The 26,991-nt window shown below is 35.6% G+C and overlaps 2 protein-coding genes across 2 annotated transcripts in view; one reads left to right on the forward strand and one right to left on the reverse strand.

Moving 5' to 3' along the window:
- Positions 1-5,286: 5,286 nt before the first annotated feature.
- Positions 5,287-16,903, forward strand: LOC140236962 (BTB/POZ domain-containing protein 19-like). Its single transcript, XM_072316906.1, has 6 exons — positions 5,287-5,441; positions 6,732-6,951; positions 11,110-11,292; positions 12,531-12,662; positions 13,637-13,762; positions 15,201-16,903. The coding sequence occupies exons 1-6, from the start codon at positions 5,359-5,361 to the stop codon at positions 15,330-15,332; spliced, it is 876 nt and encodes a 291-aa protein (XP_072173007.1). The 5' UTR covers positions 5,287-5,358; the 3' UTR covers positions 15,333-16,903.
- Positions 16,904-23,228: 6,325 nt separating this feature from the next.
- The window catches only part of LOC140236964 (cystinosin-like), a 32,579-nt gene continuing 28,816 nt past the window's right edge, over positions 23,229-26,991 (reverse strand). Inside the window, exons 8-9 of the mRNA XM_072316910.1 lie at positions 24,755-24,872; positions 23,229-24,025 (exon numbers count right to left, since the gene is read on the reverse strand). Of these exons, the coding sequence (XP_072173011.1) occupies positions 23,805-24,025; positions 24,755-24,872 (339 nt within the window). The 3' untranslated portion in view covers positions 23,229-23,804. The remainder of the gene's footprint in view (positions 24,026-24,754; positions 24,873-26,991) is intronic.

The following is a 26,991-nucleotide window of genomic DNA, read 5'->3' on the forward strand; positions in this document are numbered from 1 at the left end:
AATCCCCCCGGCGCTCCCCACCCGTTGATGGCACATGGCCGTGTTATGATCGGTACTCCCTCCCTCTATTTCTCATGTAGGCTATGGGTATGTTTGTATGTGTGTTAGTGGGTCAGTGTATGCTGAAATGGATGATAACTTATAGGGAGGTAATAGTTTTGTTTGAGATGGAGGTTGCAATTTTTTATTTTTTTTTTTACTCTTTGCGAAGTAATTAGAAACCACTTATGAAAAAATGAAAGAGCATAATACAATTCTGAAAGAGGAATTCAAAGTTTATTTAATGAAAATCGGCTTTAAAATGGCTCAGATAAAAGAAAAAGTAAAGCAAAGTGCTCCTAATAAAAGGTGGGTCTCATCTTTAATTAGGACCTCATTGTTTTTGGATATCTCATCCATTTCAGAATCAATTTTCATCAAATAAACCTTGAATTTCTCATAGAAAGGCATGCTCCTTTATATCTCACTAGAGGTTTCACATTATCTCACAAAAAAGTTGGAAACCTGAAGCCCCGTCTCAATCAAAACCAGACATCCTTTCAAGGGAATCTGCAAAGGAACTGGCCTAACACCTATTTACAGATAAGTGTCTTCTGTGGGACTTTACTATAATGTTTCTCTTGTTTTTCCATTTTTTATGTTTATCCGTCTATCAATCATATAATTTGTTGTATTACTTGTGGGGGGAGGGGAATGCATCCTACAAGCACTACTTTTTAGCATTCCTCCCCATTTCCAGCATTTCCGTATACTTACAATATTTGGTAAACTTATCCTTTATTGTGTATAATGATGTCATTTCATATTCAATTTCTGTAAAAATATCTTTATGTTTCTGTTGGAAATATGGAAAAAATGAATGAATGAATGATTGAATGAATGAATGAATGAAAAAATGAATGAATGAAAATGATCTATTCAAAGGTATAGTGTGTGGGGATGTGGCGTGTGTGTGATTATGTGTTTCTGTAAATATGTGCTTGGTGCGTGTTTTCAGGAATATGACAAACTTGTGAAATACAAAGCAACACAGCTGCAAAATCATCAACAACTAAGTTCACACAACTTTAGTAAACATTTTAACTCTTCATGTCATTTTGTTTTCAAGTTATTAACGATGTTTTGCGTAACAAAAAAGAAAAATACCACCCAAATAGACACATTGAGTGTAGAGGGGATAATTTGAAAATTCTTTGAAAATACTTTTAAAATAACCCTGTAATCTTGCAAGTAATATTCAAGCTATACAGACACACTGTTTTATGATTACTTAGATTATCATTACCCTAACACACTTTTTTTCTCTCTCCAATAGTCATTACTGAAATGATTATTTAGATTGTAAGTACATTGGACAGAAAAAACCTGGATATGATGGAATTACAAATTTTCTTTTAAAACGCCTGATTTCTGAAATTGTGAGACTTCTCGTCACATACCGGTATGTAGCCTGTCACTTCGCTCTGGTATCATTTCTGACACTTGACGAAAATTGCTACATTTATATGAACGTTAGAAAAGACCACCCTAACGAAATAATAAAGAATTAACAAATTACAGAATAATCTTTCTCCTCTTCACATTTTCATATAGGGACTTATATGACTGAAAATGTGGTCTATTCTCATGTTGACAAGTTTGTGTACTCGGTCTACTGATGAATTTTCTCATACAGTTGGGGGTTTTTAAAAAGATTTTATGAAAGCCTTCATGGCGTTAATCGTGATATCTATTTCGTATATAGGTAAATTGTTAGACTGGCTCAATGTCATTAAAAAAAGAAGAAGAGAAGAATATGTGACGGGAAATGGAAATTGAGAAAGTGATGAAAATACTTTGTTGAAGACTACTAGTCTATTGTGAGTTTATTACAGCTCATTAGACAGATGTTGTGAAACAGGAGTTGTTTACAAAGCGCTCTTTGTTGAACGTGCTTGGTAATCACAGTCAGGAATTTGGAATGTTTTAGGTATTCAAGATGACCATGTCACCGATGTATCAGAAATTAGTGTCTGGAATTAATGAAGTCCTTATTTGTGATACGTAATTTGGTATATGTAGTTGGAAAATGGAAGGTTGGATTGGTGTGTTCAGAAATAGGAGTGAGAAGAATAATTGTTATAATTTTGGGAAATCTTGTTGTAAACAGAAATAGAGAGTAGGCGGATGAATATTAGTCATTTTCCAGGGATCTGAGTTGCACATGAATCCGCCCTTTGTGCTGGTCGTATGTACCGCGGGAAATTTGGACACTTGCACTGCCAAAAAAAAAGGGGGGGGGGGATCAGTTTATTATTATTCAGTACTGCAATATACAGTTCTTGTGAAAATGAAATTGACTCGTGTCATCAGCACAAAGGGTGAATGAGAATAAGTTTGTCAATTTTGGGAAGTCATTTAAACAGTGGACCAAGGAGTGACCCCAGTGGTACACTACATCACTGTGAAAAGTTTTATATGTAAGATTTGTGACCATTAACAACAACAAACTGCATATGTCGTGGATAGGTGGTTAGGGGGCTGTGATGATGTGGTGATAGACCCCAGGACTCAAATGAATGAGTGGACGCAGGATTGTAGTTCACTTGACTTTATTGGTGTCAGTAAATCAGCCAATAAAAAAAAAAAAACCCTGCAAGAAACAGGAAAACAATCATAAGTTTGTATTCAACATTTCATTTCTTAATAAACTGATCCCCCCCCCTTTTTTTTGGCAGTGCAAGTGTCCAAATTTCCCGCGGTACATACGACCAGCACAAAGGGCGGATTCATGTGCAACTCAGATCCCTGGAAAATGACTAATATTCATCCGCCTATACACTCTCTATTTCTGTTTACAACAAAATTTCCCAAAATTATAACAATTATTCTTCTCACTCCTATTTCTAAACACACCAATCCAACCTTCCATTTTCCAACTACAAATACCAAATTACGTACTTTGTGCTCTGAACTGACAACGTCATGAAATAGGTAAAAGCTACAAAATGTCACTTGCTGTTTTTAAGTTTAGTTCTGCGTCTTTCAGTAAGATAATTGACTTTCTCCTGTAAATATTGGGTTACAGCTCGTTATTCCGAAGGTTCGTTATTCCGAAGGCTCTTTATTCCTATAAGATTCGTTATTCCGAAGGTTCATTGTTCCGAATTTCATTTTTGGATTAACCAATCTTCGGAGTAACGAACCTTTGGAATAACTCCACAAATTTTCGGATTAATGAACCTCTAGGTATAGGGAATTTGCGTGTTTCGGATTAACGACCCTTCAGAATAATAATAATAATAATAATAATAATAATAATAATAATAATAATAATAACAATAATAATAATAATAATAACCAATATTTATATAGCGCTTTTTCTAAACAGACACAAAGCGCACCCAAATATTGATGGGATTGAACTATCCACGATAGACGCTACCAAATTTATTGGAATAGTCATTGATAAGAATTTGTCCTGGAAGACACAGACAGACTTATTACCACACTTATTCTCCAGAAACGTTGGTAACATTCATAAACTGAAGTCTTTCATCTCATTTAAATATCTTATTTATGCTTTATTATCTTTGATGCAAAACTTGTCCATGGAGTGCATTTTCATCTAAATGACTCTGAGTTGTATGTTGATTATCATTATATGTTTGGTTTCACTTCTATGAATTATCTTTATATTACATATATATATATATATATATATATATATATATATATATATATATATATATATATATATAGCTGCAAACCTATATGACTTTTTCATCTTGGATCCTTGACGTTTCGAATGTATATAGGCCTGCATGACCTGCTCTCATAATTACTCCACTTGATAACAAAACTTGTTCCATGTACGTAGGTTCTTATCGTACATGTATGCCACCTTTGCACAAAACACTTATCTACTCTGGTCCTTTTATAGCTTTGGAGTAATACTCCACTCAATGTTGAATCTGCCCCTTAAATGATTATTTATCTGGATTCAAACAGAGACTTATGCTTCCTCGCATGTATTATGTCCATTGATGATATGTGACTTTGAATTCATGGTCAAAATGTGTATTTTGTACTCACAAGTACATCAGATATCCTGTTGATGTTTGAAGGAAGGAATATCCTGCTGTCAATTTATGCTAAACTTGCACTGTCTTCTTCATAACCTATATCCTTCACATTCACACTTCCGTTGTGGTACTTTACAAATTGCCAATACCAAATCTGGAAGATATAATCAAATACCTAGAAATGAAAGATTTTGTACCCATTGCAATGAGGATAATCATTGGTGATGAATTTCATTAGCTCTTTTCAGTGCAGCCTCTTTAATGAACAGCAAAAGAAATGCTTAAAAAGATATTACTGGAAATACCCAAAGACTAGGTGAAGATGGATCAAATTGTGAAAAGAAAACAGTCCTTTCTAATTCAACATTCTTTAAGTTTTGTAGTTATACAATGACCCATGTTAAGATAACTATAGTATCTATTTTGTCATTTTCATGGGTACTATACATAAGCCTGCTTACAGGCTTTGCCTTCTTTACAATTGATTTAAAATTTGCTTGTTTCCTCACTTTCCCCTCTTTCTCTCTATTTCTCCTCTTCTCGCTCTCGTCTCCATTATATTTCCTTCATTCTGTCTTTACTTACCGAATGAATATATTTCCATATGTCTTTACATATTCAATTTTCCTTTTATTTTATTTTTTTTCTCAATTTTATGTCACTCACATCTCTTTTATTGTTGATTTGAATGGGTACTTTGTCACCAGTTTTGTGTCCTTCTCACTCTTCCCTCTTCACCTCAATTTCTCTTCTCGCCCTCTCTCTCTCTCCGTCTCTCGTCATATTTTCCTTCCTTTGTTTTTGTTCACTATGTATAGTTTATATATTTCTGTCCATTTTTCTTTTTTCTTTTCATCAATCGTATTTCACTCTTATTTACTCTATCATCGTTGTTTTGCCTGTATCAAAAGTTATTTGCAACTCTGTATCATTGAATTGGTAATGTGTGGATATTTACATTGGACTCCAATACCCAGAATATGGGTTGCTTAGTAAAATAAACTGTCAGCAAAATTTCGACAACTTTCATCAACCATACTCAGTATGCTCGCCTAGAACAGTAGGCCCGTGAACCTTCATGACTTGGTTGCTCGATGCAGAATGCAGATTATACACTTGTTTACCAGTATTGATTGCATGCATTTGCTGTGTGGGGCCCTGTGCACGTGAAGGTCCCTTGTTCGACGATTGACAACTGTTGCTAACGGACGCTACGCACGTCCCTGGATATATTAGTGGAGCTGCTAGTTGCTCGATTCTGGTCTGTACGTTGCACAAGATTCATCAAGCCAAAATGTCAAGCAATCTACTGATGAAAGGTGATCCTGTGCCTTTTGCAAAGTCTATGTCAAAGCTAGTCAACAACAAAGAATTCAGGTGAGTGCCATATGAACTGAAACGAAAAAAACTCGCGACGCGATATACCGTAGTCCCACCTAATGTAGAGTTAGTAATGTTTGCATGATTTGATGTTTACATGCATACCTAGAATAAGCTAGATTCTAGTAGGCCTATTATATTATGTGGATGTGCACAACGGGTCAACGGTAAGCAGTCTCAACATTGCTATTTACATGTCTTATGCATGCGAAATTGAAATAGAACTTAAGGACAAGTCCACCTTCATATGTGTGGATTGAGTGAAGGCAACAATACTAGTAGAACACATTAGTGAAAGTTTGGGGAAGATCGGACAATCTGTTCAAATAAAAAATTATTAATTTTTTAAGTATCTGTGGCTGCGCAGTCACTACTGGATGAGAAGATGACTGCAGTGTATGATATCACATGCGTACAACAATATAAGGAAAATAAAAAGAGGAATTCACAAAACTGTACTTTTTGAATAAAGTGCACATTTCTTCAACTTGTTATTGACCTGTGTTAAGGGTGATATTATTCTCCCTGGTTTCTGAAAGAGAGAAGTCTAGTGTTTGTTTTTTTTATTATGCGAGAACAGCAAAAATGTGTTGAATTTTCATTATTCTTTCTTTATATTATCATTATTAACATGTGACATCACAAGCTATAGTAGTCTTCTCATCCAGCCGTAACTGAGCAGAAACTTCAAAATTCATAATTTTTGAACGGATCGTCCAATTTTCCTCAAAATTTCACTGATGTGTTCTACTAATATTGCTGCATTCATAAAACCCACATGTCTTTGAAGGTGAACTTGTCCTTTAATTCCATACTTTAAATGTTTAGACATGAATACCTGTGATCACAGGGATTTAATTTACCGGTGCTTGTGTTTTTAATCTTTGCAGCTACGCCTGAAGTGAATGATGCAATCAATCACTTAGTCAGTTTGGTTACTTTTGTTTACCAGGTTACAATCAGTAGAACCTAGGAACTAGACTGTATAGTATGGACAACTAACACCTAATGGCCAAGATCTTATTTTTGTAATGGTAACAGACTCCCTTTATTACCAAGATATTGCCTGTTTACCTGGAGTTCCTGTCAGATACTACACAACAATTAATACATCTCCAAGTTGCGATTTGTAAGTTCAGATTGATTGATGAACTTGGAATATTGATTTAAATTCAAAATAATAAATACATCAAGAATTTATGGAAAATTGTAAATTCAAGCCAAATTGATAAATCATTTATGTTTAGATGTTTATGTTAAGATTCTGTCTATTGTGCCTTATTGCAGTGATATCAAGTTCATTGTTGGAGAAGAAAGACGACACATCTTTGCCCATCGTTGCATCTTGGTTTCAAGGTGTGAGGTCTTCAGGGCTATGTTTGCTGAACAAGTCATGCGGGAAAATAGTGGGAAAGTTCCTCTGGTACTGACTGATACAGAGCCAGACATTTTCATGATTGTGCTTGAGTTCATCTACACAAACTGTGCCACCCTTAGTGGAAAGACTGTGAGTGATTTCATTTGCTTTGAGGTAGTCTGGTAAGAGCAATGTGGTATCAGATCACTTGTGTGGGTATTTTCAGTAGAACTGGTTTAGTTCTATGTATTTCCTGAGCTGATTTAAGATTCAACATTATTAAGTAATCATCACACATCTTGCTTTCACAACCTATTGTGTGATTATATACAACATTCTGGTATATTTGGGATATATATATATATATATATATATATATATACATATATATGTTTATATATATATATATTTATATATATACATATATATGTTTATATATATATTGTGACGAACTCGCCTTCTCGTCGTGAAGTAATAGAGTGTATTCGACTGTTTGTACAAATGCCTCCGCGAGCCGTGTCAGGATGGCCGAGTAGGCGGGGTTCGTTTTGTTGCAGTTTACAACGATCCCTTTAAATTACTAAAACTACAAGTCTGTACGCTACCATGTATTATGTTGTGTCAGAAGCAGTTCACCAACACAAGCGGCACACATACCAAGTTCAGCATCACTTAGAGTATGTCACTCCCAAGCGTCACTTGTAGAGGATATTAAATTGGTATTCTTATTTTTGTTACCAACTTTTGCTACCAACTCTTGCTACCAAGCTCTGCTACCAAGTTTTGTTACCAACTTTTGCTACCAAGTTCTGCTACCAACTTTTGTTACCAACTTTTGCTACCAAGTTCTGCTACCAACTTTTGCTACCAACTCAATCACGCTAACGTGGAACACCTTTCACAACCATATGGTGGCACAGGTAGGTATCGTTGGCACGGGGTAAAGTGCTGTATCGCACCGTTACCAACTTTTTCAGGCGGCGACTGGAACTTGGATTGGGCACGGACTATGCGACAAGTCACATTACCATTATACCCGATATCCAATGACTTGCTAGTTGGTTTTCTCAGGAACGGCGCTCCAACTCAGGAACATGTACCACCATTCTCCAAACTGTTGTACTGTGGTAGCACCCTCAAGAAGACACATTGAAGGCAGCAATTCAGAAACACATGTACAGTTTATTACATATAGAAGTGAACATGAACAACACATGAGAAATGTATCATACACGGGCTATTTGTTGTGGACTATGTCACACAACGGCCAATTTATATGCCTCCCCTCCTATCGCGGATAAAGGAGGCAATCCCGCACGGCCGTGAGGGACGCAGAAAATATTCGCAGTAGTTATTCAAATTATTTACAATGTTGGCGTGGTTATCAAATTCGTACAACGATTATATATTTTGGCAGTATCTCTTGTACATGGTTACTATAATTCGGCATGTATCATCGGTCTAAACCGGAGTTGGTATTAAAATAATCCAAACTTGCCCATGACAAACAAGTAACCACATATCTAATAATAAATGTTAAAACTCATAATACTGCACTACCACCTTGAAACATTTGTCCAACGTTTCGATAGTGTGCCCCTTTCTATGCTATAGACACTATCGATTATGACAAATTATAATCGAACGGTTAAAACGAATTTCGTTACAATATATATATATATATATATATATATATACATATATATATATATATATATATATATATATATATATATATTATATATATACATATATATGTTTATATATATATATATATATATATATATATATATATATATATATACATATTTTTAAAGCATATGCTTTGTATACTTACTCTTCAATGAAAATGAATATTTGGTCCATGTTAGCTGCAGTGCATCAAAGGTCACACTATTCTCTTTTTCGTTCATCTGTTCTTACCATGCATTTTTAATAATCCCAATTCCCAAGATTGGATTTGTTATTTGAATTTTTGTAGAGGTGTTATATGAAATATTGGCATATTTCATTCTATATAACGAAGATTTCAAAGTTTTCTACAGTAATGCATTAATCTCTTCTTTACATCTTTTCTTTATTCTGTAATGAATATAGATTTAAACATCAGTTATATATATATATATATATATATATATATATATATATATATATGTAACGACAACAAATGGAGCCGGGACTCGCAGTGTTGGTTACGGGTGTTCTTTATTATTCGCAGGTTCTGATCATCAAACTGAACCCAAACCCTGAAAGATGTAAACATTATGTACAAGGGATAATGAGTACATTGTATAATCATTGAATACATGAATGAATATTTGACATTAATATAGCATACACAGTCTTATAGCTCAGTTGTGTTCACTCTTAATCGTTATACATTCTGTATCGACATTCATTAGCATAATTTCTGCAACTTGTAATTGGCACATAGTCATTGATTATTGACATTTCAACAGTGAATGGTTAATTCTGATAGTTCATGCTATGCTCATTGAGTATTTGTTTCAACTGCGTGATTATAGCTATTCCATTACAGGTACATATTTACAATGGCAAATCTCTAATTCGCATTAGGTTTCTCTATACAGAGTTAAGTTTATGTTGGAAGTTCTGATACATATTCCAATGTGAAAGCGTTTGTATTGGCTTAATTGTAGCTCTACTGTTCTCTAACAGGTGTTTCCATGTGAAAGCTCCTAGGTCGTAAATGTGTCAAGAATGCTCTCTCACTGACCAGAGAGGATTGAATGACCTTAGGTCCAAAGTCCGTTCACTAGGTTAAAGTGAATTTGCTCTGTTTCTAGAATTTTGATGTCACAGTGTTTCTTGCTACAATGAATTGTTCTACACTGCTCTCGAATTCATAGATGCCTCACTAACCGAGCAAGTAGTCACATATATCAGAATAATGCATCTTAAGCAGAATGATTAGCAAATGTAATTAACAGGCATCACATATAAAGAATTTTAATACATGATTGCAACTCAATCCAGCAAAGGAGAGATTAATATCCCAATACTCTTTTATACAACTGAACATAATAAAGCAGATTCCATTTGCTCAAGGTACAAACAGTAGGCATTCAATACTGGACATAAGTTCTCTATATAAATTTATACTGCTAAACTCTCATATCATCTCCAATGGGCAAGATATGGAAACAGGGAAAGGAATTAGAGGAAGAATGAAGAAGAAGGAGAAGAAGAGAGAGAGAGAGAGAGGGGGGGGGGGGGTTCCTAGCCAGTGCATACTCCAATATGACTAGAACATTACATTCACGAGTGTTTACTCCACAATGTCGTCACGCACACAATGTCAGCTAACAAGATGTTGTGAAAGCAGCAATGAACATACATCTTCAAATTGTCAAGTCTATCTTTTAACCAGCTTTCTAACAAGTTCTTCTTATTTGTCAACTCAACTTAACTCAACGTCCACTCACATAATGTAGGAGCTTGATAACCGATAAACATTGTCATTGAACCAATCTGAGTCTGAGGCAGGTTTGAGCCATAAATTTCAGAAGTCAGATATATATGAACGACAATGAAATCTCATGATGTGCCCATGCACATTCGCATCACTCTGTTCAACATAACAGAGGATCCCTATTTCATCTCTATTTGAAATAGCAACAATGTTATCACTGATCTATAGCGCAAGTAGCAGCTCATAGATAATCCTAACACTATCTGGACAACATACTAGACTTGAACTAGACTTCACAGTTTAAGCTTGACAAAGAAGATAACTTACCCCTGCCGGAGACAAAGATAGCTGACTCCCGATCACTCGCTCTGCTTCACAATATCTTGCTGCTTCTTCGTTGTCAAAGATTCCAATATGAAGTGAGGAGAGGAAAACTTCGCTATTTATTGGGTTTAGGACCCTTCCCAAAGATATATTTTAACTTTAAATTCCAATCCACGGACGCACAGTTCTACGTCACTTTTACTGCCACTTTGTTTGGGTGGAGGGCTATGTCTGGCTATGAGGTCATAGCTTGACCCAAGGAGGGCAGAGAGTGGACATTATGCCCAAATTTGGCAGGTAAAAGTGGAGAATGTGACCGAAGGATTGGACTTCCTGAATGACGCAGGGTGACTCATTTTCCAGAAAATGTATTTTTATGTTACTTTTTGTTTTAATTTTTGATTCTTAGAAATCTTTCTTTCCTTTTGTTTTAGCAAAAACCACAATGTTACATATATATATATATATATCTGTTATATATATATATATATATATGTTATTATATATGTATACATATAATATATATTTCATTCTGTCCTGTACGTTACCAGGTTGTTGATGTCCTAGCTTCCAGTATAGAATATGGTCTTGAGGAGCTGAGGAAGGTATGTAATGCTTACCTGATTCAAAACCTGTCGGAGTTAACGGCGTGTGAGACCATCCAGGCTGCTGTGACATATGGCCAAGACCTTCTCAGGAACACAGTTCTGGCATTCATTGAGGAACACACTGTGGTTAGTTTCTCTATGAAAATGTCTTTAATTATATGCCATTCTCTTTGTTGTTGTTGTTGTTTCAACCCTTATTTTTTTTATTCAATTCAGTTTTTATTAGCAATACCATATAAATTCTTTCAAATACAATGATCAATCAATCAATCTAATACACTTGAAAGTGGAAAAGAAAAAAAATATCAAACAGGTACTTAAAAGACAAGACCACCTTCATATACATGTGGATTGAGTGAAGGCAAGAATATTAGTAGAACACATCAGTGAAAGTTTGGGAGAAATTGGACAATCAGTTCAAAAGTTATGAATTCTTAAAGTATTTGCGCAGTCACTGCTGGATGAAAGGATTACTACAGTGTATGATGTCACATGCATACAACAATACAAGGAAAATAAGAGAATTTCACAAAACTTTTCTTTTTGAATAAAGTGCACATTTCTTCAACTTGTTACTGACATATGTTAAGGGTAATATTATTTCCCCTGCCTTCGGAAAGAGGGAAGTTGAGTGTTCTTTCGTTATGCGAGAAAAGTGGAAGTATGTTGAATTTTCTTAATTCTTTCTTAATATTGTTGTACACATGTGACATCACAAGCTACAGTAGTCTTCTCGTCCAGCTGTGACTGAGCAGAAACTTCAAAAATTCATTACTTTTGAACGGATTGTCCAATTTTCCTCAAACTCTCACTGATGTGTTCTACTAATATTGCTGTATTCACTCAACCCACATGTCTATAAAGGTGAACTTGTCCTTTAACTTGTATTAAACTGTGGAAAGGGAATCATTGCACTATTGGAAAAGAGAGGACCACATAAAAAGACTATCTTGTAGAATGTTGACCAGTCATTCTGTTGTTACAATAGGTTTTATTGGAATCGACAGTGTTTATGTGGTGTGTCAATTTTAATCCCTAACATTTAGTAATGCTTGTGCATTGTCTTGGTTGTTTTGTTTTTGTTTTTGATAGATACAAAAGATGTCTTATAACTCACAGAAAAGAAAGAAATAGAAAATACTTGTATGGTATTCAAAAGGCAGTGAGCTGAATTTTGTCATATACCCAAGAAAGCATACCAAAGCCTGTTATAAAGCCTAATGTAGTGAATGTCATGATTTTTTTAGAGTAAATATTCTAAAGAGAATGGAAAACACCACTAAACATGAAACAACAACAACAACATAAATCAATGGCTCTCCCCACCAGACATGTTTGTAAAGCATGTTTTGTTTGATTCCCAGACTGTTTTCAAACATCCACGCTTTGAGGAGCTTTCGGAGGAGTCGCTGGCTGTCATCTTGCAAAGCAACCGACTAAAAATGGATGAGATGGATATCTTAGCTACAGTCATAAACTGGGCCTTAGTCAATGCTGTGAGTATCCAGATCCATTCAGTTATAATGGGACCCTGTAATGTTTATTCTAGATTACGTAGTTCATTAATCTCTACAACATTTCTTGTTAGAATTCCATGTACAGTTTGTCTAAATGTGTATAAAGACAATATTTTTAGCATTGATGTCTGTGCTTCAGAATTATCAAAGATCAGTACATTGGTACTGGTCTAAGTATTTGGTTCTGCTCATCACCTGACTGTTCCAGCTAAACTGTCTCTTTGCCCTGTGCATCTCTTGTTTTTGACTCTGTGGCCCGAATTCACAAAGGTGGTACAAATGAAACTATGGTTTAAACCATGGAGCGCCAAGTGTTGCATGGAATATTTTGTTACTAATTCAGTCATTTCGTCGATGAAATGATTATTTTGTAACAAAATGACAACATTTTGTAACTAAATGAACATTTCGTCCACGACATGATCATTTCGTTAATGAAACGGTCATTTTGTTGACGAAATGACCAATTTCGTAACGAAATATTCCGAGCGACACTTGGCGCTTCATGGTATTTGTCCATGGTTTAATCCATGGTTTCATTTGTACCACCTTCGTGAATTTGGGCCTGTGTGTCTAGGTCGATCCAAACATTTATACCATGTGGTATACTTAGTATATAGTGGATAAGGCTTGAGACTCCTGAGCAGGAGGTTGTCAGTTCAAACTCTGTCTGTAGTAAATAAACAACAACAACAACAACAACAACAACAACAACAACAAAATCCTTGGACAAATTCATGTCCCCATGATTTCTTGATACAGCTGACACAAGTGGTAGGGCCCATTTGGAGAATTGTGCTTACACTGAAGTGTAACCAGGGGTGAATAAGACCATGTACGTATACTTGTTATAATCATCAGTAATCATAGAAAAGACAAGAATCTGTATTTTCCATTCAGGTTTCCAAGTTTTTAATGTTTCTTTGTTCCCCTCCTTTCCTTGGATCTAACAGACAGTGCAGAGGATTCCAACCCTTCAGGCAATCAGCAAAGTTATCAAACATGTGAGGCTGCCTCTGCTTAGTGAGGATGAGTTACAGAAAGTTGAGAGAGAAAACGAGACGAACCAAGTTGTGCCGGTCAGTTTTTATGTGCAGCATATATTTCATACATATCTGGTCATAATGTCATCACTTTGTGCTTATGGTGTCCAGCAATTTTTCATTGATTATCAGGTTTACCCTATTCTGGCACCTTCCAAGTAACAGGGTTATCCTTGCAATTTTAAAGTTGTTGTAGATTACTGTATTCACTGATTGGTGTGCTTGGGACTGCACAGTCCCTCATAGATAAATCTCCCACATACACCCGTCCCACATGTCTGATGAGTTTTATAGAGTGGACTCCCGTTATGACGAAGTCTTAGGGAACGACAATTTTTTCTCATTATACAACAGTTTCAATTTTGTTTTAACCAAACAAATGAATAAAAAACACAGAGCAAATAATGTTGCGGCCTTTTTACTTTGTTGTAACCAGAATTTTGTTATTACCGTTTTCGTTATAATGGGAGTGCATTAACTTCGTGTCTGAGAATCCCTTTTAAATTACTTTCAGTTCTTTGATGATTGATAGCAAACAGAATTCTCTTTTTTTTTTATATGTTCCAATCTGTTATCACCCATAGAAGAATATATTCATCAAAATATATAATATATGTACTTAAATTCAGATTCCAAGTATCAGTTTGACAGTGATTTCTCTACTGCTAGAAACAAGAAGATTGAGCTGACAGAAAAACTACTTTTTTTCTTCCAGTATGACCTTTGATACTTTGACCAAGAAGCTTGCACAACCTAATTTTAGAAATGGAAAGGAAGAACTTGAATTAAAAAAAACAACAACTTACTTTTCTTTCCTTTGAAATGAAGGTAGCAGAAATTATTTGAATTCATTAATCCTTGATAACTGTTTCTGATTGCATTTTGTTTGCAAAGAGGTATGATTTACTTCAGCTTCATTTTTTCCCTAGTATTCATGAAAGATCAAACTATTGATGTAGTCCAACATTCTGTCATATTCTGGTGTTATAAATCAAATTGTATTGATAATGATAGATTTACAGGGACTTTTAAGCCTAGATGATTATCAATCTCACACTATGTTTAAAAATTAACCTATAGAATACCTCTCATCTCTGGTAACTCATATTTCATATACAGGAAAACACTAACTTTTTTCTCTGTTAGGGACACTAAAATCTCCAAATATAGAATTTTAGTGGCTTGAAATAAAGATAAAGATAGCAATCTATTAATCTTATTATTAATCTTACTATTAATCTTAGTCGCCACCAAAAGATAACCTTCTTGAAAATGTGGTAACATGACATCAATTTTCAGTGGCCCTGGGCCACCGGACCACTGCTAATGTTAAACCCTATTAGATATTCTAAAGATGAAAAAGTTTCCTAAACTAGATTTTCTTCTTTCTTTGTTTTTTTGTAGCTAAACCAGCAAATGTAGAATGATGATAATGATGAAAATAATGATAATATGATTTTGACAATTGATGCAGATTGAGATGGTTTCCGCTGCCTGGAGATTCCACGCTCTCCACCGATCAGATGGCATTAATCCTCAGACCAGGTTAAGGAGAGGGACCACGTCTAGAGACAGTCACCACGGCCTGACTCCATGGGAAGACTGAGAATTGTCCATAAAGACTGAGAACATCTTCTGAAACTGCACCCATCAACAAGTGCATTTGTCCAAAAATTGTCAGTGACACCGCAGAATTCATATGTATCACTCCTCATGTATGCATAACAATAAGCAGGAGTCTCAGTGTCCTGAAAAATGATATCTGTGCTGCAGTTTTAGCAGCTATTTCTCGCGCATATTACCTCACAGTAAATGACCATGATAGAGACACACATGTATATTCTAATGATTTACATGATCTGAGGCTCAACACAAAAAGTAACAGACATTCGAGCATATGAAAACCCAAAGTATGCAAGCAGTCAAACAAAGGCAAGGCCAAAGTTAGATACATATAGTTTTTTTTTTCCTTTCTAGTTTCTTCGTAAGTGAATTATACAAACTGCTCGGCAAAATGGTGTTCTTTTAACAATCTATCATCAGATTTTTTCATCGTAAAATATTTGTAGAGCTGAAATGTTCTAAGAATGTGTCAATTTACTTAGTTTGATAATAACACTAATGCTTTTTGCCACTGACTGATGCATACTCCCTTATTATTACTTTTTATTGCTAATTCACAAACAGGGAAATTAACAGGCTGTTCAAAGAATCGAACAGGAATTTAGCTTGCCAAAACTGAAATGGAATCATGTGAACCATGTAATCCAAATGGTCTTTAAAATATATGTCTTTTGGCCTGAATATTTGATGTTTTGGAATTTTGTGATGAATGTTTATTTTCCAAAACCACTGGGTATTTATTCAATCTCAGATACAGGGTAAGTACAGTATTTAGTGTCTATCCTACAAAACTTGAAAACTGCACCATGTGACACTACTAATCTGCCATGTAAAATATATCAAATATCTTCTTCTTTTTTTCATTCTTGTAGTAGCAGTGGTAAAGTGTACTCTGTAAAAATGACAAATATGCCTCTTATATATATATACATCGTCGCTGGGTGTGACAAGACCTTGTATCTACAATTTTGGTGAAGCTGACTTTTTTTGATTAATGGTCAAATAATCGTTTAAGTGATGTCCTGTCCAAATCCCAACTGTCTTACTCCAAATATGAAGCCACCATGGCATGTCCAAGGAAAGGCTATCCCATTCGCTATAGTGCTTTGGCCGCCATGTTTTTTGGCTCTCCTGAACATTAAACATTTTGTAGATACGAGGTCTTGTCGCCCCAGCGACGATATATATATATATATATATACACACATTATTTTTTTTTTTTTTTTTTAATGTACAGCACAGGGTATGTATATGTGCACAATTTGTGTATTATGGTTGCCATTTGAGAACCTTACTTGTTCAGAGAGAAGTCAACTTTTGGTCCTGGTAATAAAATGTGAAGCCTTCAAAATTCATATAACTTCATAAAATGAATGTATCATGAAAAATGTTCAGATGTATATATTTTTAAATTGTATACATGTATTATTGACCTTAAAGGAATGGTATAGTTTTGGCTGAGATGAGAACTCAGGTTTTAACTTTTTGTGAGATAATTACAAACCACTTACATGAAAAGTTTAAGAGCATATAATTCTAAGAAGAATTAAAAGTTTATTTGATGAAAATCGGTTTTGAAATGGCCGAGATATCCAGAAACAGAGAAGTCCCAATAAAAAGTGAGTCCCACCTTTTATTAGGACCATTTTTTTTTTTTTTTTTTTTTTTTTTTTTTTGGATATCTCTGCCATTTTAAAACCGATTTTCATCAAATAAACTTTCAAATCCTCTTAGACTTGTATGCTCATAAATATTTAATGCAAGTGATTTCTAATTATCTTACAAGAAGTTAATACCTGAACTCTCATCTCAACCAAAACTATACCATCCCTTTAATCATGGATGTATGAATATCCAGCTGCCATGTAGGTACTGTAAGCCTTACCAATGCTGAAATTATTGTTACTGCCATATCACATCCATGCAAAAAATATGTAATGCCACACTTGCTTATTTATAATGCCATCCAGCAATTCTGCAGAGCTATTGCCAGATACACATTATATATGCAAAATACGGATACAGCTATCCTTATCTAAACTATCTTAAATACAAATTGCAGAATCATTGAATAACGGCTGCACTGTTAAATCATTTGTGTTGAATTTAATTTATCATGATGGATAATAAAACGAAATTGTTTTATTTGTACATATTTGTGTGAAGTGCATGTATTCTATTTTCAGTTGTATACAGATGGAGATGCTAATATGAAGTGAGGAACATTAGAAAACACTGCATACAAAAGACAACAGAATCACGTCACTTAAAAAACTTTGATATGAAAATAGAAAGAAAACATTTTCATCTTTATTCAAGAATTTGTGTGGATTTGCACTCCCATTATAACGAACATGGTTATGATGCAATTCTGGTTATAACAAAGTAAAAAGGAAGGCCGTAACATTTCTGCTGATACATGCTTTTTGTGGTATATTTCTTAGGTTATAACGTAATTTTGATACGACAAAAGAAAACTGCCAATCCCAAGGACTTTGTTATAACGGGAGTTCACTGTATGCAAAATGGATAGCGTATGAAAATCTCTTGAACACATTGTATACAATGAGAGGAAGTCACTTTTCAAGATTTCCATGAAAATAGAAAAAAGACATTTTTAAATCTATTAATCACTTTTCTAGTGCAAAATGGACAATGCATCATATCACAAAAATCGCTGGTGAGGAAAACATCTCCAAAATTTCATGTTCAGCATTGAGCAAAGCTAAACAGTTTTATTTTACTGTAAAAGCTGTTATTTTCCCCGAGGGTTTAATTTTCCTGAATTTCATGAATCCCTGTTGAACAGCAAATTTAATAACACATGAAAATGTCGCCATGCACTAGGGTAATAGTACACGTATGGTAGCCTCGATTTCAATTGGCAAAAACAACATCTCGCAAAAATGTCCGAGACCTCCTCATTCGCATAATTATCTGTACACGAAAATAACAGCTTATACAGTACATCAATGGCTACAGATTGTGGAAGAATAGTTTCATGATCTCCTTGTTTATTTTATGAGAATTGCCTTGCTCCTCCACGCTCCCATAATATGAGTGCAATTTGGCATGGTAGACTCAGGAAGAAGAGTTATTAAACTACACTTAAAGTCAAACTTGTAAGACTTTTAGTTAGCCACTATTCAAAATGTCAATTAGATTTTCATAGGAATATGTATCTTTCATTTCAAAAGATATTCCATCTTTCTCTTCGAGTGTCACAGTTTTGTGGCATAATTACAGACACACATAATATATGAAATGAGACTTTCTCTGTAAAAGTACAATAGAAGTCTTGCGCAGTTCAGATAACAAAAATACACATATGATTTATAATATCCTTCACTGTGGAATCCTGAAATTTACTTTACTTTTATCCACATAGATACCAGTACATTAAATTCACTTACAAACCAAATACTATGCTTGTGGCTGAGTTCAAAAAGCAATGATGATGTGATACTCGTATGATTATCTTTTTACCAATAGAAATAGCAAGACAGTGACTGGAATTTCAAAATTGTGACCTTGAAGATGTTCAGGTATTCATAACCTTTTATTATTGTATATTCATGTATAATGTTCTGTGTTGTATTTCCAATCACAGGGCACGGAAGTACATGGTACAATGTAGAGTGTACAATTCAAACATCTTTGACTACTTCATTTGTATGCAATGCATACAGTCATGTGATATTAAGTGGTGAAATTTAAGGCTCAATATAAGTCATCTGTCACACATGTACAAACAAGTGTCGTCTTTGACATCAATATCTACTGGTAACCAGTTAATAAAAACTAGGGCAATACTAACCCACATCTGATCCAGAAAGAATCATTGTCCCAATGTTGTGATTGGAAACTTCATAGAGTAGAATACATGAGCAAGAGGAAATAAAAGTCCAGATGTCAAGAGATCAACATAGCAAGGTAGACACAGATTGTTCACCTTCTGCTGTGACATACATGTAGTGAAAGTATTGGAAATGAACATGTATGAGCATCCTTTTTCCTTTCTGCCTAACTCTAGGATAGAAGCCAAATCTTGTAAAGCCTTCCGGTTTCCACATAACCTAATTTGACGATGGCAGTTGCATGAAATGGCAATTTCTGATTACTCAGAGACTAAATCTAGCCCTGTCCAAGACCAAGTAGGCAATGCCATCTCTACTGCAGTGAACAAACTTTTCATTAATTAATGCAGAGTACAGTGCACTCCTGTTATAAAGAGCATGGAATAACAAAATTCTTGTTACAGTAAACCCCCATTACAATAAAGTCCTCGTGACCGGCAGTTTTCTTTCGTTATATCAAAATTTCGTTATAACCGAAAAAATATACTATAAAAAAAAAAAACAGAACAGATAATGTTGCAGCCTGAATGTTTACTCGTTGTAACTGGGATTTCGTTATAACTGTGTTTGTTATAACAGATAACAGGAGTGCACTGTACAACAAAGTGAGAGTTCAGTTCCCCAAATAATTCTTTGTATATCATTATATACTTTTTTGTTCGATTATAAAAATATTTCAATGTAACAAAAGAAATCTACACGTCCCGAGGACTTCATCAAAACAGGATCGAGTGCACTGTAGCATGGCAAACCATTTCATGCAACACACTGCTGTTTGTCATCAATGCAATGAACACAAAGTTGTTTATATTTCTCCAGTTTCAAATTCAAATTCATAAATGACGGGCTATCAGATTTAGCATATAAACTTTATCTCTCATAACTTGTTGTCATGTAGAGTTCTCATTGTAACAGTGTTGCCACACTCTTGAGCCAGCCTCAAATTAGAGAAAAGATATTGCCAGAGCATTAGCTTGCATAGGGGAGAATAGCACAGATCAATAGTATACAAATGATGCACAGGATAGAGTGTGTTAGTGAAGGTGCGGCGCGCTCGAGAGTATTGACAATGGTGCGACATGCACGAGGCGCAGCCGAGTGCATGTTTGCAACCGTTGTCAATACTCGAGAGAGCGCCGCACCTTCACTAACGCCACGAAATAATCCTGTGCATCATTTGTTTTATAAAATGGGTCGAAAACTAACAGCATTATTCACGTACCTTTGTGGGACAATACCAGTCAGCTACATGTATCACTCGCTCAAAAGTCAAGATGTCCGAAGATGTTCGTCCCAAACATTTACGCACGTCGCACTCGGAAATCCCGCACATAAGTACTGTACGTACGTATAAGAGTATACGTACGCCACGTATGTTATGCACAAGAAAGGCCGCCGGCTGTTGTGGCAGCCCGCGGCCCGAACTAGAAGTTGTTTACAGGATTGGCAGCGCGTATAGTAGCGCGTGACGCACTTGTAGCAACTGATTGAGTGCGCACTGCTAGTGTAAACATTGTGACGTACGTCAGGCCAGGGAGGTGGAAGAGAGACTCTTCTTAGTGCATACCTGAAGAAATTAATGCACGCACACGTGACTCATTTCAGCGCTTCCAATTGGCTACATTCTTGAACCCATTTTATAAAACTGACTAAAACAAGAATTTTTACATCATACAGATGCCCTCTTCAAACTATTACCAGTCCCCATGTATACACTTTCCGAAAAAGTCATTCATCATTTAATTCATTTATACAAAAAAATATACAAATGAAAAAATGTAATGGAAAAGAAAGCTGTATAAAGACTTAAATTTGAGTACACTATAAAAAGAATCTTTCTAAAAAGGAAAAAAGGGAGACATTACAAATGATTGCGTAAAGATAAGACAAGAATGCCTACAGATAGACTTTGAATCACATGTCGCCCAAAACAGGAAGACTATGGGCATACCATTATTAAGTCATAATTTCAAAGGCTGGTTCAGTCCTACAGAGATTTTACATTAAATTTCAACACACTGCCATGTTCTTCATTCTCATTCTCACTAGCCATGGTCACACTATGTAAAGCTATGCCTGGTTTTGCTCCATGAAATTTAGGTGGTGTGGCTGCAAACTTCTTAAGAAGTGGGAAGTTTCTTACTTCTTGTGATAGATATGCATATTTTGTGTAGTGTGACTGTGCACGGCTGAAACTGAGAATTTTATTATGTGATTAGATCCTTTTGATGTTGTTTACACACATTGAACATTTTTTGCACGCTGTTTGCATCCTTTTATATTTGAGAAGGGTGCAATATTTTTGTCCGTGTGGAGCATGCACGTTAGAGACTGCATCTATGGGTAGTTTCACATCACTCAAACTACACTCCAGTTTGTCTGTAGTGTGATCGCAAGCTCAAACTTTGAGGACTTCTCGGGAAGCAACCTCATATAGTTTTGCGTAGTGTGACCACACCTAATAAGAATGTTTACTTTGTAATGCAAATTTGTCTGTGTGGAACAAATATGTTACTCTGAAACCATGATCATAACTTACAAATTGCACCATTCCTCCTTAAATAATTCTAAATGCATTGTAAAAGTTTGGCTAATCAGTTGAGATAGATTTCAACGCACTGTAATATTCAAAAGTTAATCATAACTGCAATGCACACAAATACAATCTTAAGTATGAAAAAATATTTACATTGAGTACATAAAAAGCTCAGAAACATTTGTAGTTATCAAATGTTCAAGACATAACAGGTTGATTTTTTTTTTTTTTTTTTTTTTTTTTGTCAGAGCAGCATGATGGTAAAATTCCTATGAATCATATTTGAAATCAACTTAAATTTGCAGATTAAAAAAGTTGATGTTTTCATTATGGAACAGACATCCAAACAGCAAAAGCTAACTTGGATTTACGGTAAACGTGGAAATTTTTGCGCATTTTGCACAACCAGAAACTACCGCGAAAATAAAAGCATGCGAATATTTTTTGCCATATCTTCCTGTAGCTGATGTCTTGATTCCGCAGAATTAAAAACAAGTGAAACTTATCTTGGCCGGCTGATTGTGAAAAATTAGTCGCGTGAAAATATCCACTTTTACAGTATGTCATTACGTTTTGATGCAACAGAAAGTTTTACCATCTGTTAGTATCAACTGAACCCACAAACTCTGTGATAAAAACTTCTTTATAGAAAGGCCTGCCGCACACACAACTGTCAAAACAACATTTGAGCAGAGAGGTAGGAAACCATGCCTCCCTGATTAAGGTTTCAAAACAAATTGCACATACAACGTACATTAGCTAAACAATTATCTGGCTTTAGTCATAGCACTGAGATTGCGTTTAGTGCTCCTACGAATGGTAATCAAGATGATGATGATGATGATGATGATGATGGTTATCATCACTACTTTTTTGCAGTATTATGATCCATCTTATTTCTTCACAAACCCACATTTGAAGGGTTAAAGTGAAAACATAGTTTTGGTAAGAGTTTGAGAACCCGTCTGGCACCATCTCATATTTGCTTGTAATATATCCAAAGAGTCTACCAAGAAACTTACCTGGCTGAGGCGATTTGCCAGGATGATGAGTTGTTTCAGAGTATTTTGAGATCAAAAGTAATAGTTGGTATACCAACTTTTATTCCAGAAGGATCAAGGTTAACTCGGTCTCAGGGACAACTCGGCCCTATTTCTGAAAATTTATACGCAGTTCGTGATCGCCATATTCTATACATAGGTGCTTGACGGGCGCACATTAATCTTGCATGCGCGCCAAAGAGGTTCTTTGATGCGCGCGTTGTTTCAACTCGGCCAATAACTGCGACTAGCCAGAACGAGAAGCGCTGTATAATCCAGAGGGACAACTCGGCCCCGCTGTCAAAACGAGGCAGAGTTGTCCCCGAGTCCGAGTTAGCCTGACCCCGATCAGGAAAGTTCTGGGATGCGAACATTTTTAGTTAATATTTCGCACTTTTGTCGTTACCCAACGAATATCTTGCCATTACAGCGTTATTCCACACATTTCTTAGGCATACATGTACATTTTGGGGCGAAATTTGACAATTTTGCAGGCTTAAAAGAACTATGTTTTGGCTTTAAAAAATAAAGCAACAGACACCAATCTTCTGAAGAGAGTTATACATACCAGAACTATGTAGCCAATTCTGCCTCGAACACAACAATACTATGTGCACACTGATGATATGGTTCACAAGAGCTTGAAAGTAGCCTCAAATACTTGGCTACACTCATTTCAGATGTTGAAAGTTCAAACACTTTGAGAATTGTTTATACCTTTCAAGGAGTACCACATACAACTGATAGGTATTGTATATAAAGGGATGCTTGTGCCAATAAGAGTTTGGTTTGTTAAGCACTTATTTTGAACATTATTGCTGAAAATTCAGATATATCTACTCTCCATCTATGACACTACAGGCAGCAGTCATATAATTCAAATCCAAGGACAAGCTTGTGATTTTTGAAAATATCTCTCAAAAATGCAGGCCCAACAGAGCCTTCAAACTGAGCATGTATTCACAAACCAGCCTCCACTGACACTAAACATCCAGCCATCACATCCCCACCCCAACCTAAGTTCACCATGTCTTGTCATTGATTGGCTCGCGACCGGAAGCATTCCCATTGTCACTGATGAGAGGTTCTGTCTCACTGATGGAGGGATATTTGTTCCCCTCCTCCTTGGGTGCCTTGCCACGGTAAAGTACATAGTGCTGGATGATGAAGAGAATGTCAAAGGCGATGGAAAAGGCACCAAGACCAAACTTGGTTGGGTCTCCAAAGATTGAGGACCAGTCATCTGAAAGAAAAGAATATTATGGATTCCTAGATAATATTCAAAATGAGTGATAGCACTGCAAATTCCTTCAGGAATAGCTTTGGGTAAGCTTGGTCCAATGGTCCCTGTTGCATAAAAAACACAATCAAATATAAGTCAGAAAATTAAGCATAAGTTAGGCATCAGCCAATCAGCAATGAGTATTAGGACACTTATGTTTGATTTTTCTGACTTCTGTTTCAACTCAATCGTCAGGCAACAGGGCCCAGCTTAGATTATGGTAATCAACGACCATCATATCACTTTACTCTTCCTGTGGTAATAACAATTGAAGCGTCATGGAAAATATTACAAAGACAATCATTACAGCTCTTTAACCCGTTGAGGACAGATTGATTTTGTTACAACATGCAGTTCCCATAGACCCCTGCCCGAGTATACTCGGGACTCGTCCTCAACGGGTTAAGATTGACTGCTGTTAGTATCTGATTTTCACATTAACACCATTCTGGTTGGTGGAACCTAATCTTCAACCCTTGAACTTGTGCAAAAACTGATACACAGATCGTTTTATGCTACCAAACATCAGCCCACTCTCATACAGTTGGTCGAGTCATATCCATTCAGAACTATCATATGTTAGTTGTTCATTCTATTACATTTAAATCTACTTTGAAGGTATAATACTGATGCAGTATAAATGGAATCCAACAATGCCCACAGCAGTGAGAGCCTTTTGTCTGAGCTCACCATTGTTATAGGATAGAAGAAACATCTGCAGCAAGCTGAAGGATCCTCCGGTGAAGTCCAGCAAAATGTTACCAATACTCCATCCTTCTGTACTCTCCCTCCTGAAATTCATGTAGGCCTGGAGATATCAACATTTCAAGAGTCTTCATTTCATCACAGATTTACTGTTTAGTTGGGACTGGTTTTGAGATAATTTATGCAATTTTGGTCTGAACTGTGTAGTCTTAAGCTATTTCCCTGAAGATGAATTTCATGAATAAGGGGCCTACTATGGTTGTAAGTCTAAGTTGTTAAAAATCATTGTTTACCAGTACAGTCAATCTCATCAAAATTAACATCACACGAGTAAAAAAAATTGACTGAGTCAAAGTAAAATTCTACCCTGGAAGAATATAAACATGTGCCAATTCTAGTGTGCTAGTCAAAATTCAAGTACAGTACTTTAAGATTAGACTTGGAATAGGTGAGGTTGACTGCATTTTATTAGGTGATCCGAGTATCCTCTCGGATCACCTTCTGTATCTGTACGGATTCTTTCTTCTTCTTCTTCTTCTTCTTCTTCTTTCTTTATTTCTCCCCAAAAGTTGTGCAGAGGTTAGCTCAGAAAGTGCTATGCCTATCAAGTTCAAACTTATACCATGTATGTATCGTGTCCCAAAGACGGCAATCGAACTAGAATCAAAGTGATCAGTCGACCGTGACGTCACTATGACGTCATTATATGAAAACACATTTTCATTCATATCTCATTATTGGAATGGAATTTTTCAATCAAATTTACGTCACATATAGTTCAAGTCAAGCGCATTATACTCATATTATCAAAATTCATATTTACCATTAAAACGTGCGCGTACGCACGCGTTGAAATATTTGTACGCTCCAATCGAACTCAAATTTTTTTTGCACAGGTTTCAGATCATTTGGAGCATTTTTTGAAAAATTGAAAAAATCGGACGGACGCGTACGCGCGCGCACATGTACGCACGCACAGCTCATATACAATATAAATTTCCCGTTTTTTCACTTTGATCGGATGTCTGAAATGTCAAGGAATTTTCAAAGAAGTTTCAAGTCAATCCGATTCCATATGACGCCACACGGGCCCGTCAAAGTTGAAATTCCGCGCGCGCGTCAATGGCGATATACAGTGCAACAATGCCAAAAAACCGCAAATTTTAAATCCAATTTTACTCGTCAGGATGGACGGTGACCCCCTATTTTCTTTACATATTTTGAAAGCTGATGAGTTGTACATATCATTTCATGGGTTGGAGATGCTGAAAAAATGATTAAAAGATATCAAATTTCTTAATGAATTCAAAAAAGTAAATTTTCAAAATGACGTCATCAAATTTCAAGTTCACTCGAGCGTATCTCACTTATCCTTTGCCAATTTTCACCCAGTTTTCAGTATGTTGTAGCTTATTAAATGTACTTTCATAAGTGTAATTACACAATTTTGATCAGATGACGACATCACCTTGAAAAAATGGATTGAAGGTAACCTTGTCAAATTTGATCAGTTTACGTATAATCTCTATGGCAGTGCAATTTTTATGAAAATGAAAATTGACATGACTATCTTTATCGAGCACTAGCTCACTTATGCTTTGGTGAATTTCTCTAAGATTTTATTATGTTGTAGCTGAGACGTAGGGCTATCGGAAGTGTGCCCTTCGTTTTTTCATACGTTGTCGGGATCACATGAAAAAACTTGGTTGAAATTAAAGCGTATCTTCGATGTATTGGAAAATTTCTTTCTTTCTGCAACTTTCTGTGCAATAACTCAAGAAAAACATACCCTATCACCACCATATTTTGCATATGTTTAGTTCATGTCACGAACATTATTTCACAAAATAACAACTACTTGATCAGACGCCATCTTGGGTATGTAAATTAGGGTCAAAGGTCATAAATGTTTCATCCTGTATTTTGGTAAATATATGTCCTATCTTTCTCATATTTTGCACACGTAAAGACCATGTTACAAGGATCATTTCACAAAATAACCACTAATTGCTTAGATGCCATCTTGGGTGTGCAAAGTGGGGTCAAAGGTCATATGTACTTCTTTCTCAATCTTCGCTATTACGTGTTATCTCTATGGGAGGGAGTTTTTCTAGATGTGAAAATTGACATGACTATCTTTATCAAGCACTATTTCAGTTATGCTTCAGTGAATTTCTCCTAGATTTTAATATGCTGTAGCTGAAACTTTGTGGTATCATATA

The sequence above is a fragment of the Diadema setosum genome, chromosome 13, assembly GCF_964275005.1.
Source record: "Diadema setosum chromosome 13, eeDiaSeto1, whole genome shotgun sequence".
NCBI lineage: Eukaryota > Metazoa > Echinodermata > Echinoidea > Diadematoida > Diadematidae > Diadema > Diadema setosum.

Coding starts and splice junctions, on each gene's coding strand:
- LOC140236962 (XM_072316906.1), top strand. CDS start 5,359: ATGTCAAGCAATCTACTGATGAAAGGTGATCCTGTGCCTTTTGCAAAG. Junction 6,952..11,109: donor CCACCCTTAGTGGAAAGACT/GTGAGTGATTTC, acceptor GTACGTTACCAG/GTTGTTGATGTCCTAGCTTC. Junction 12,663..13,636: donor ACTGGGCCTTAGTCAATGCT/GTGAGTATCCAG, acceptor TGGATCTAACAG/ACAGTGCAGAGGATTCCAAC.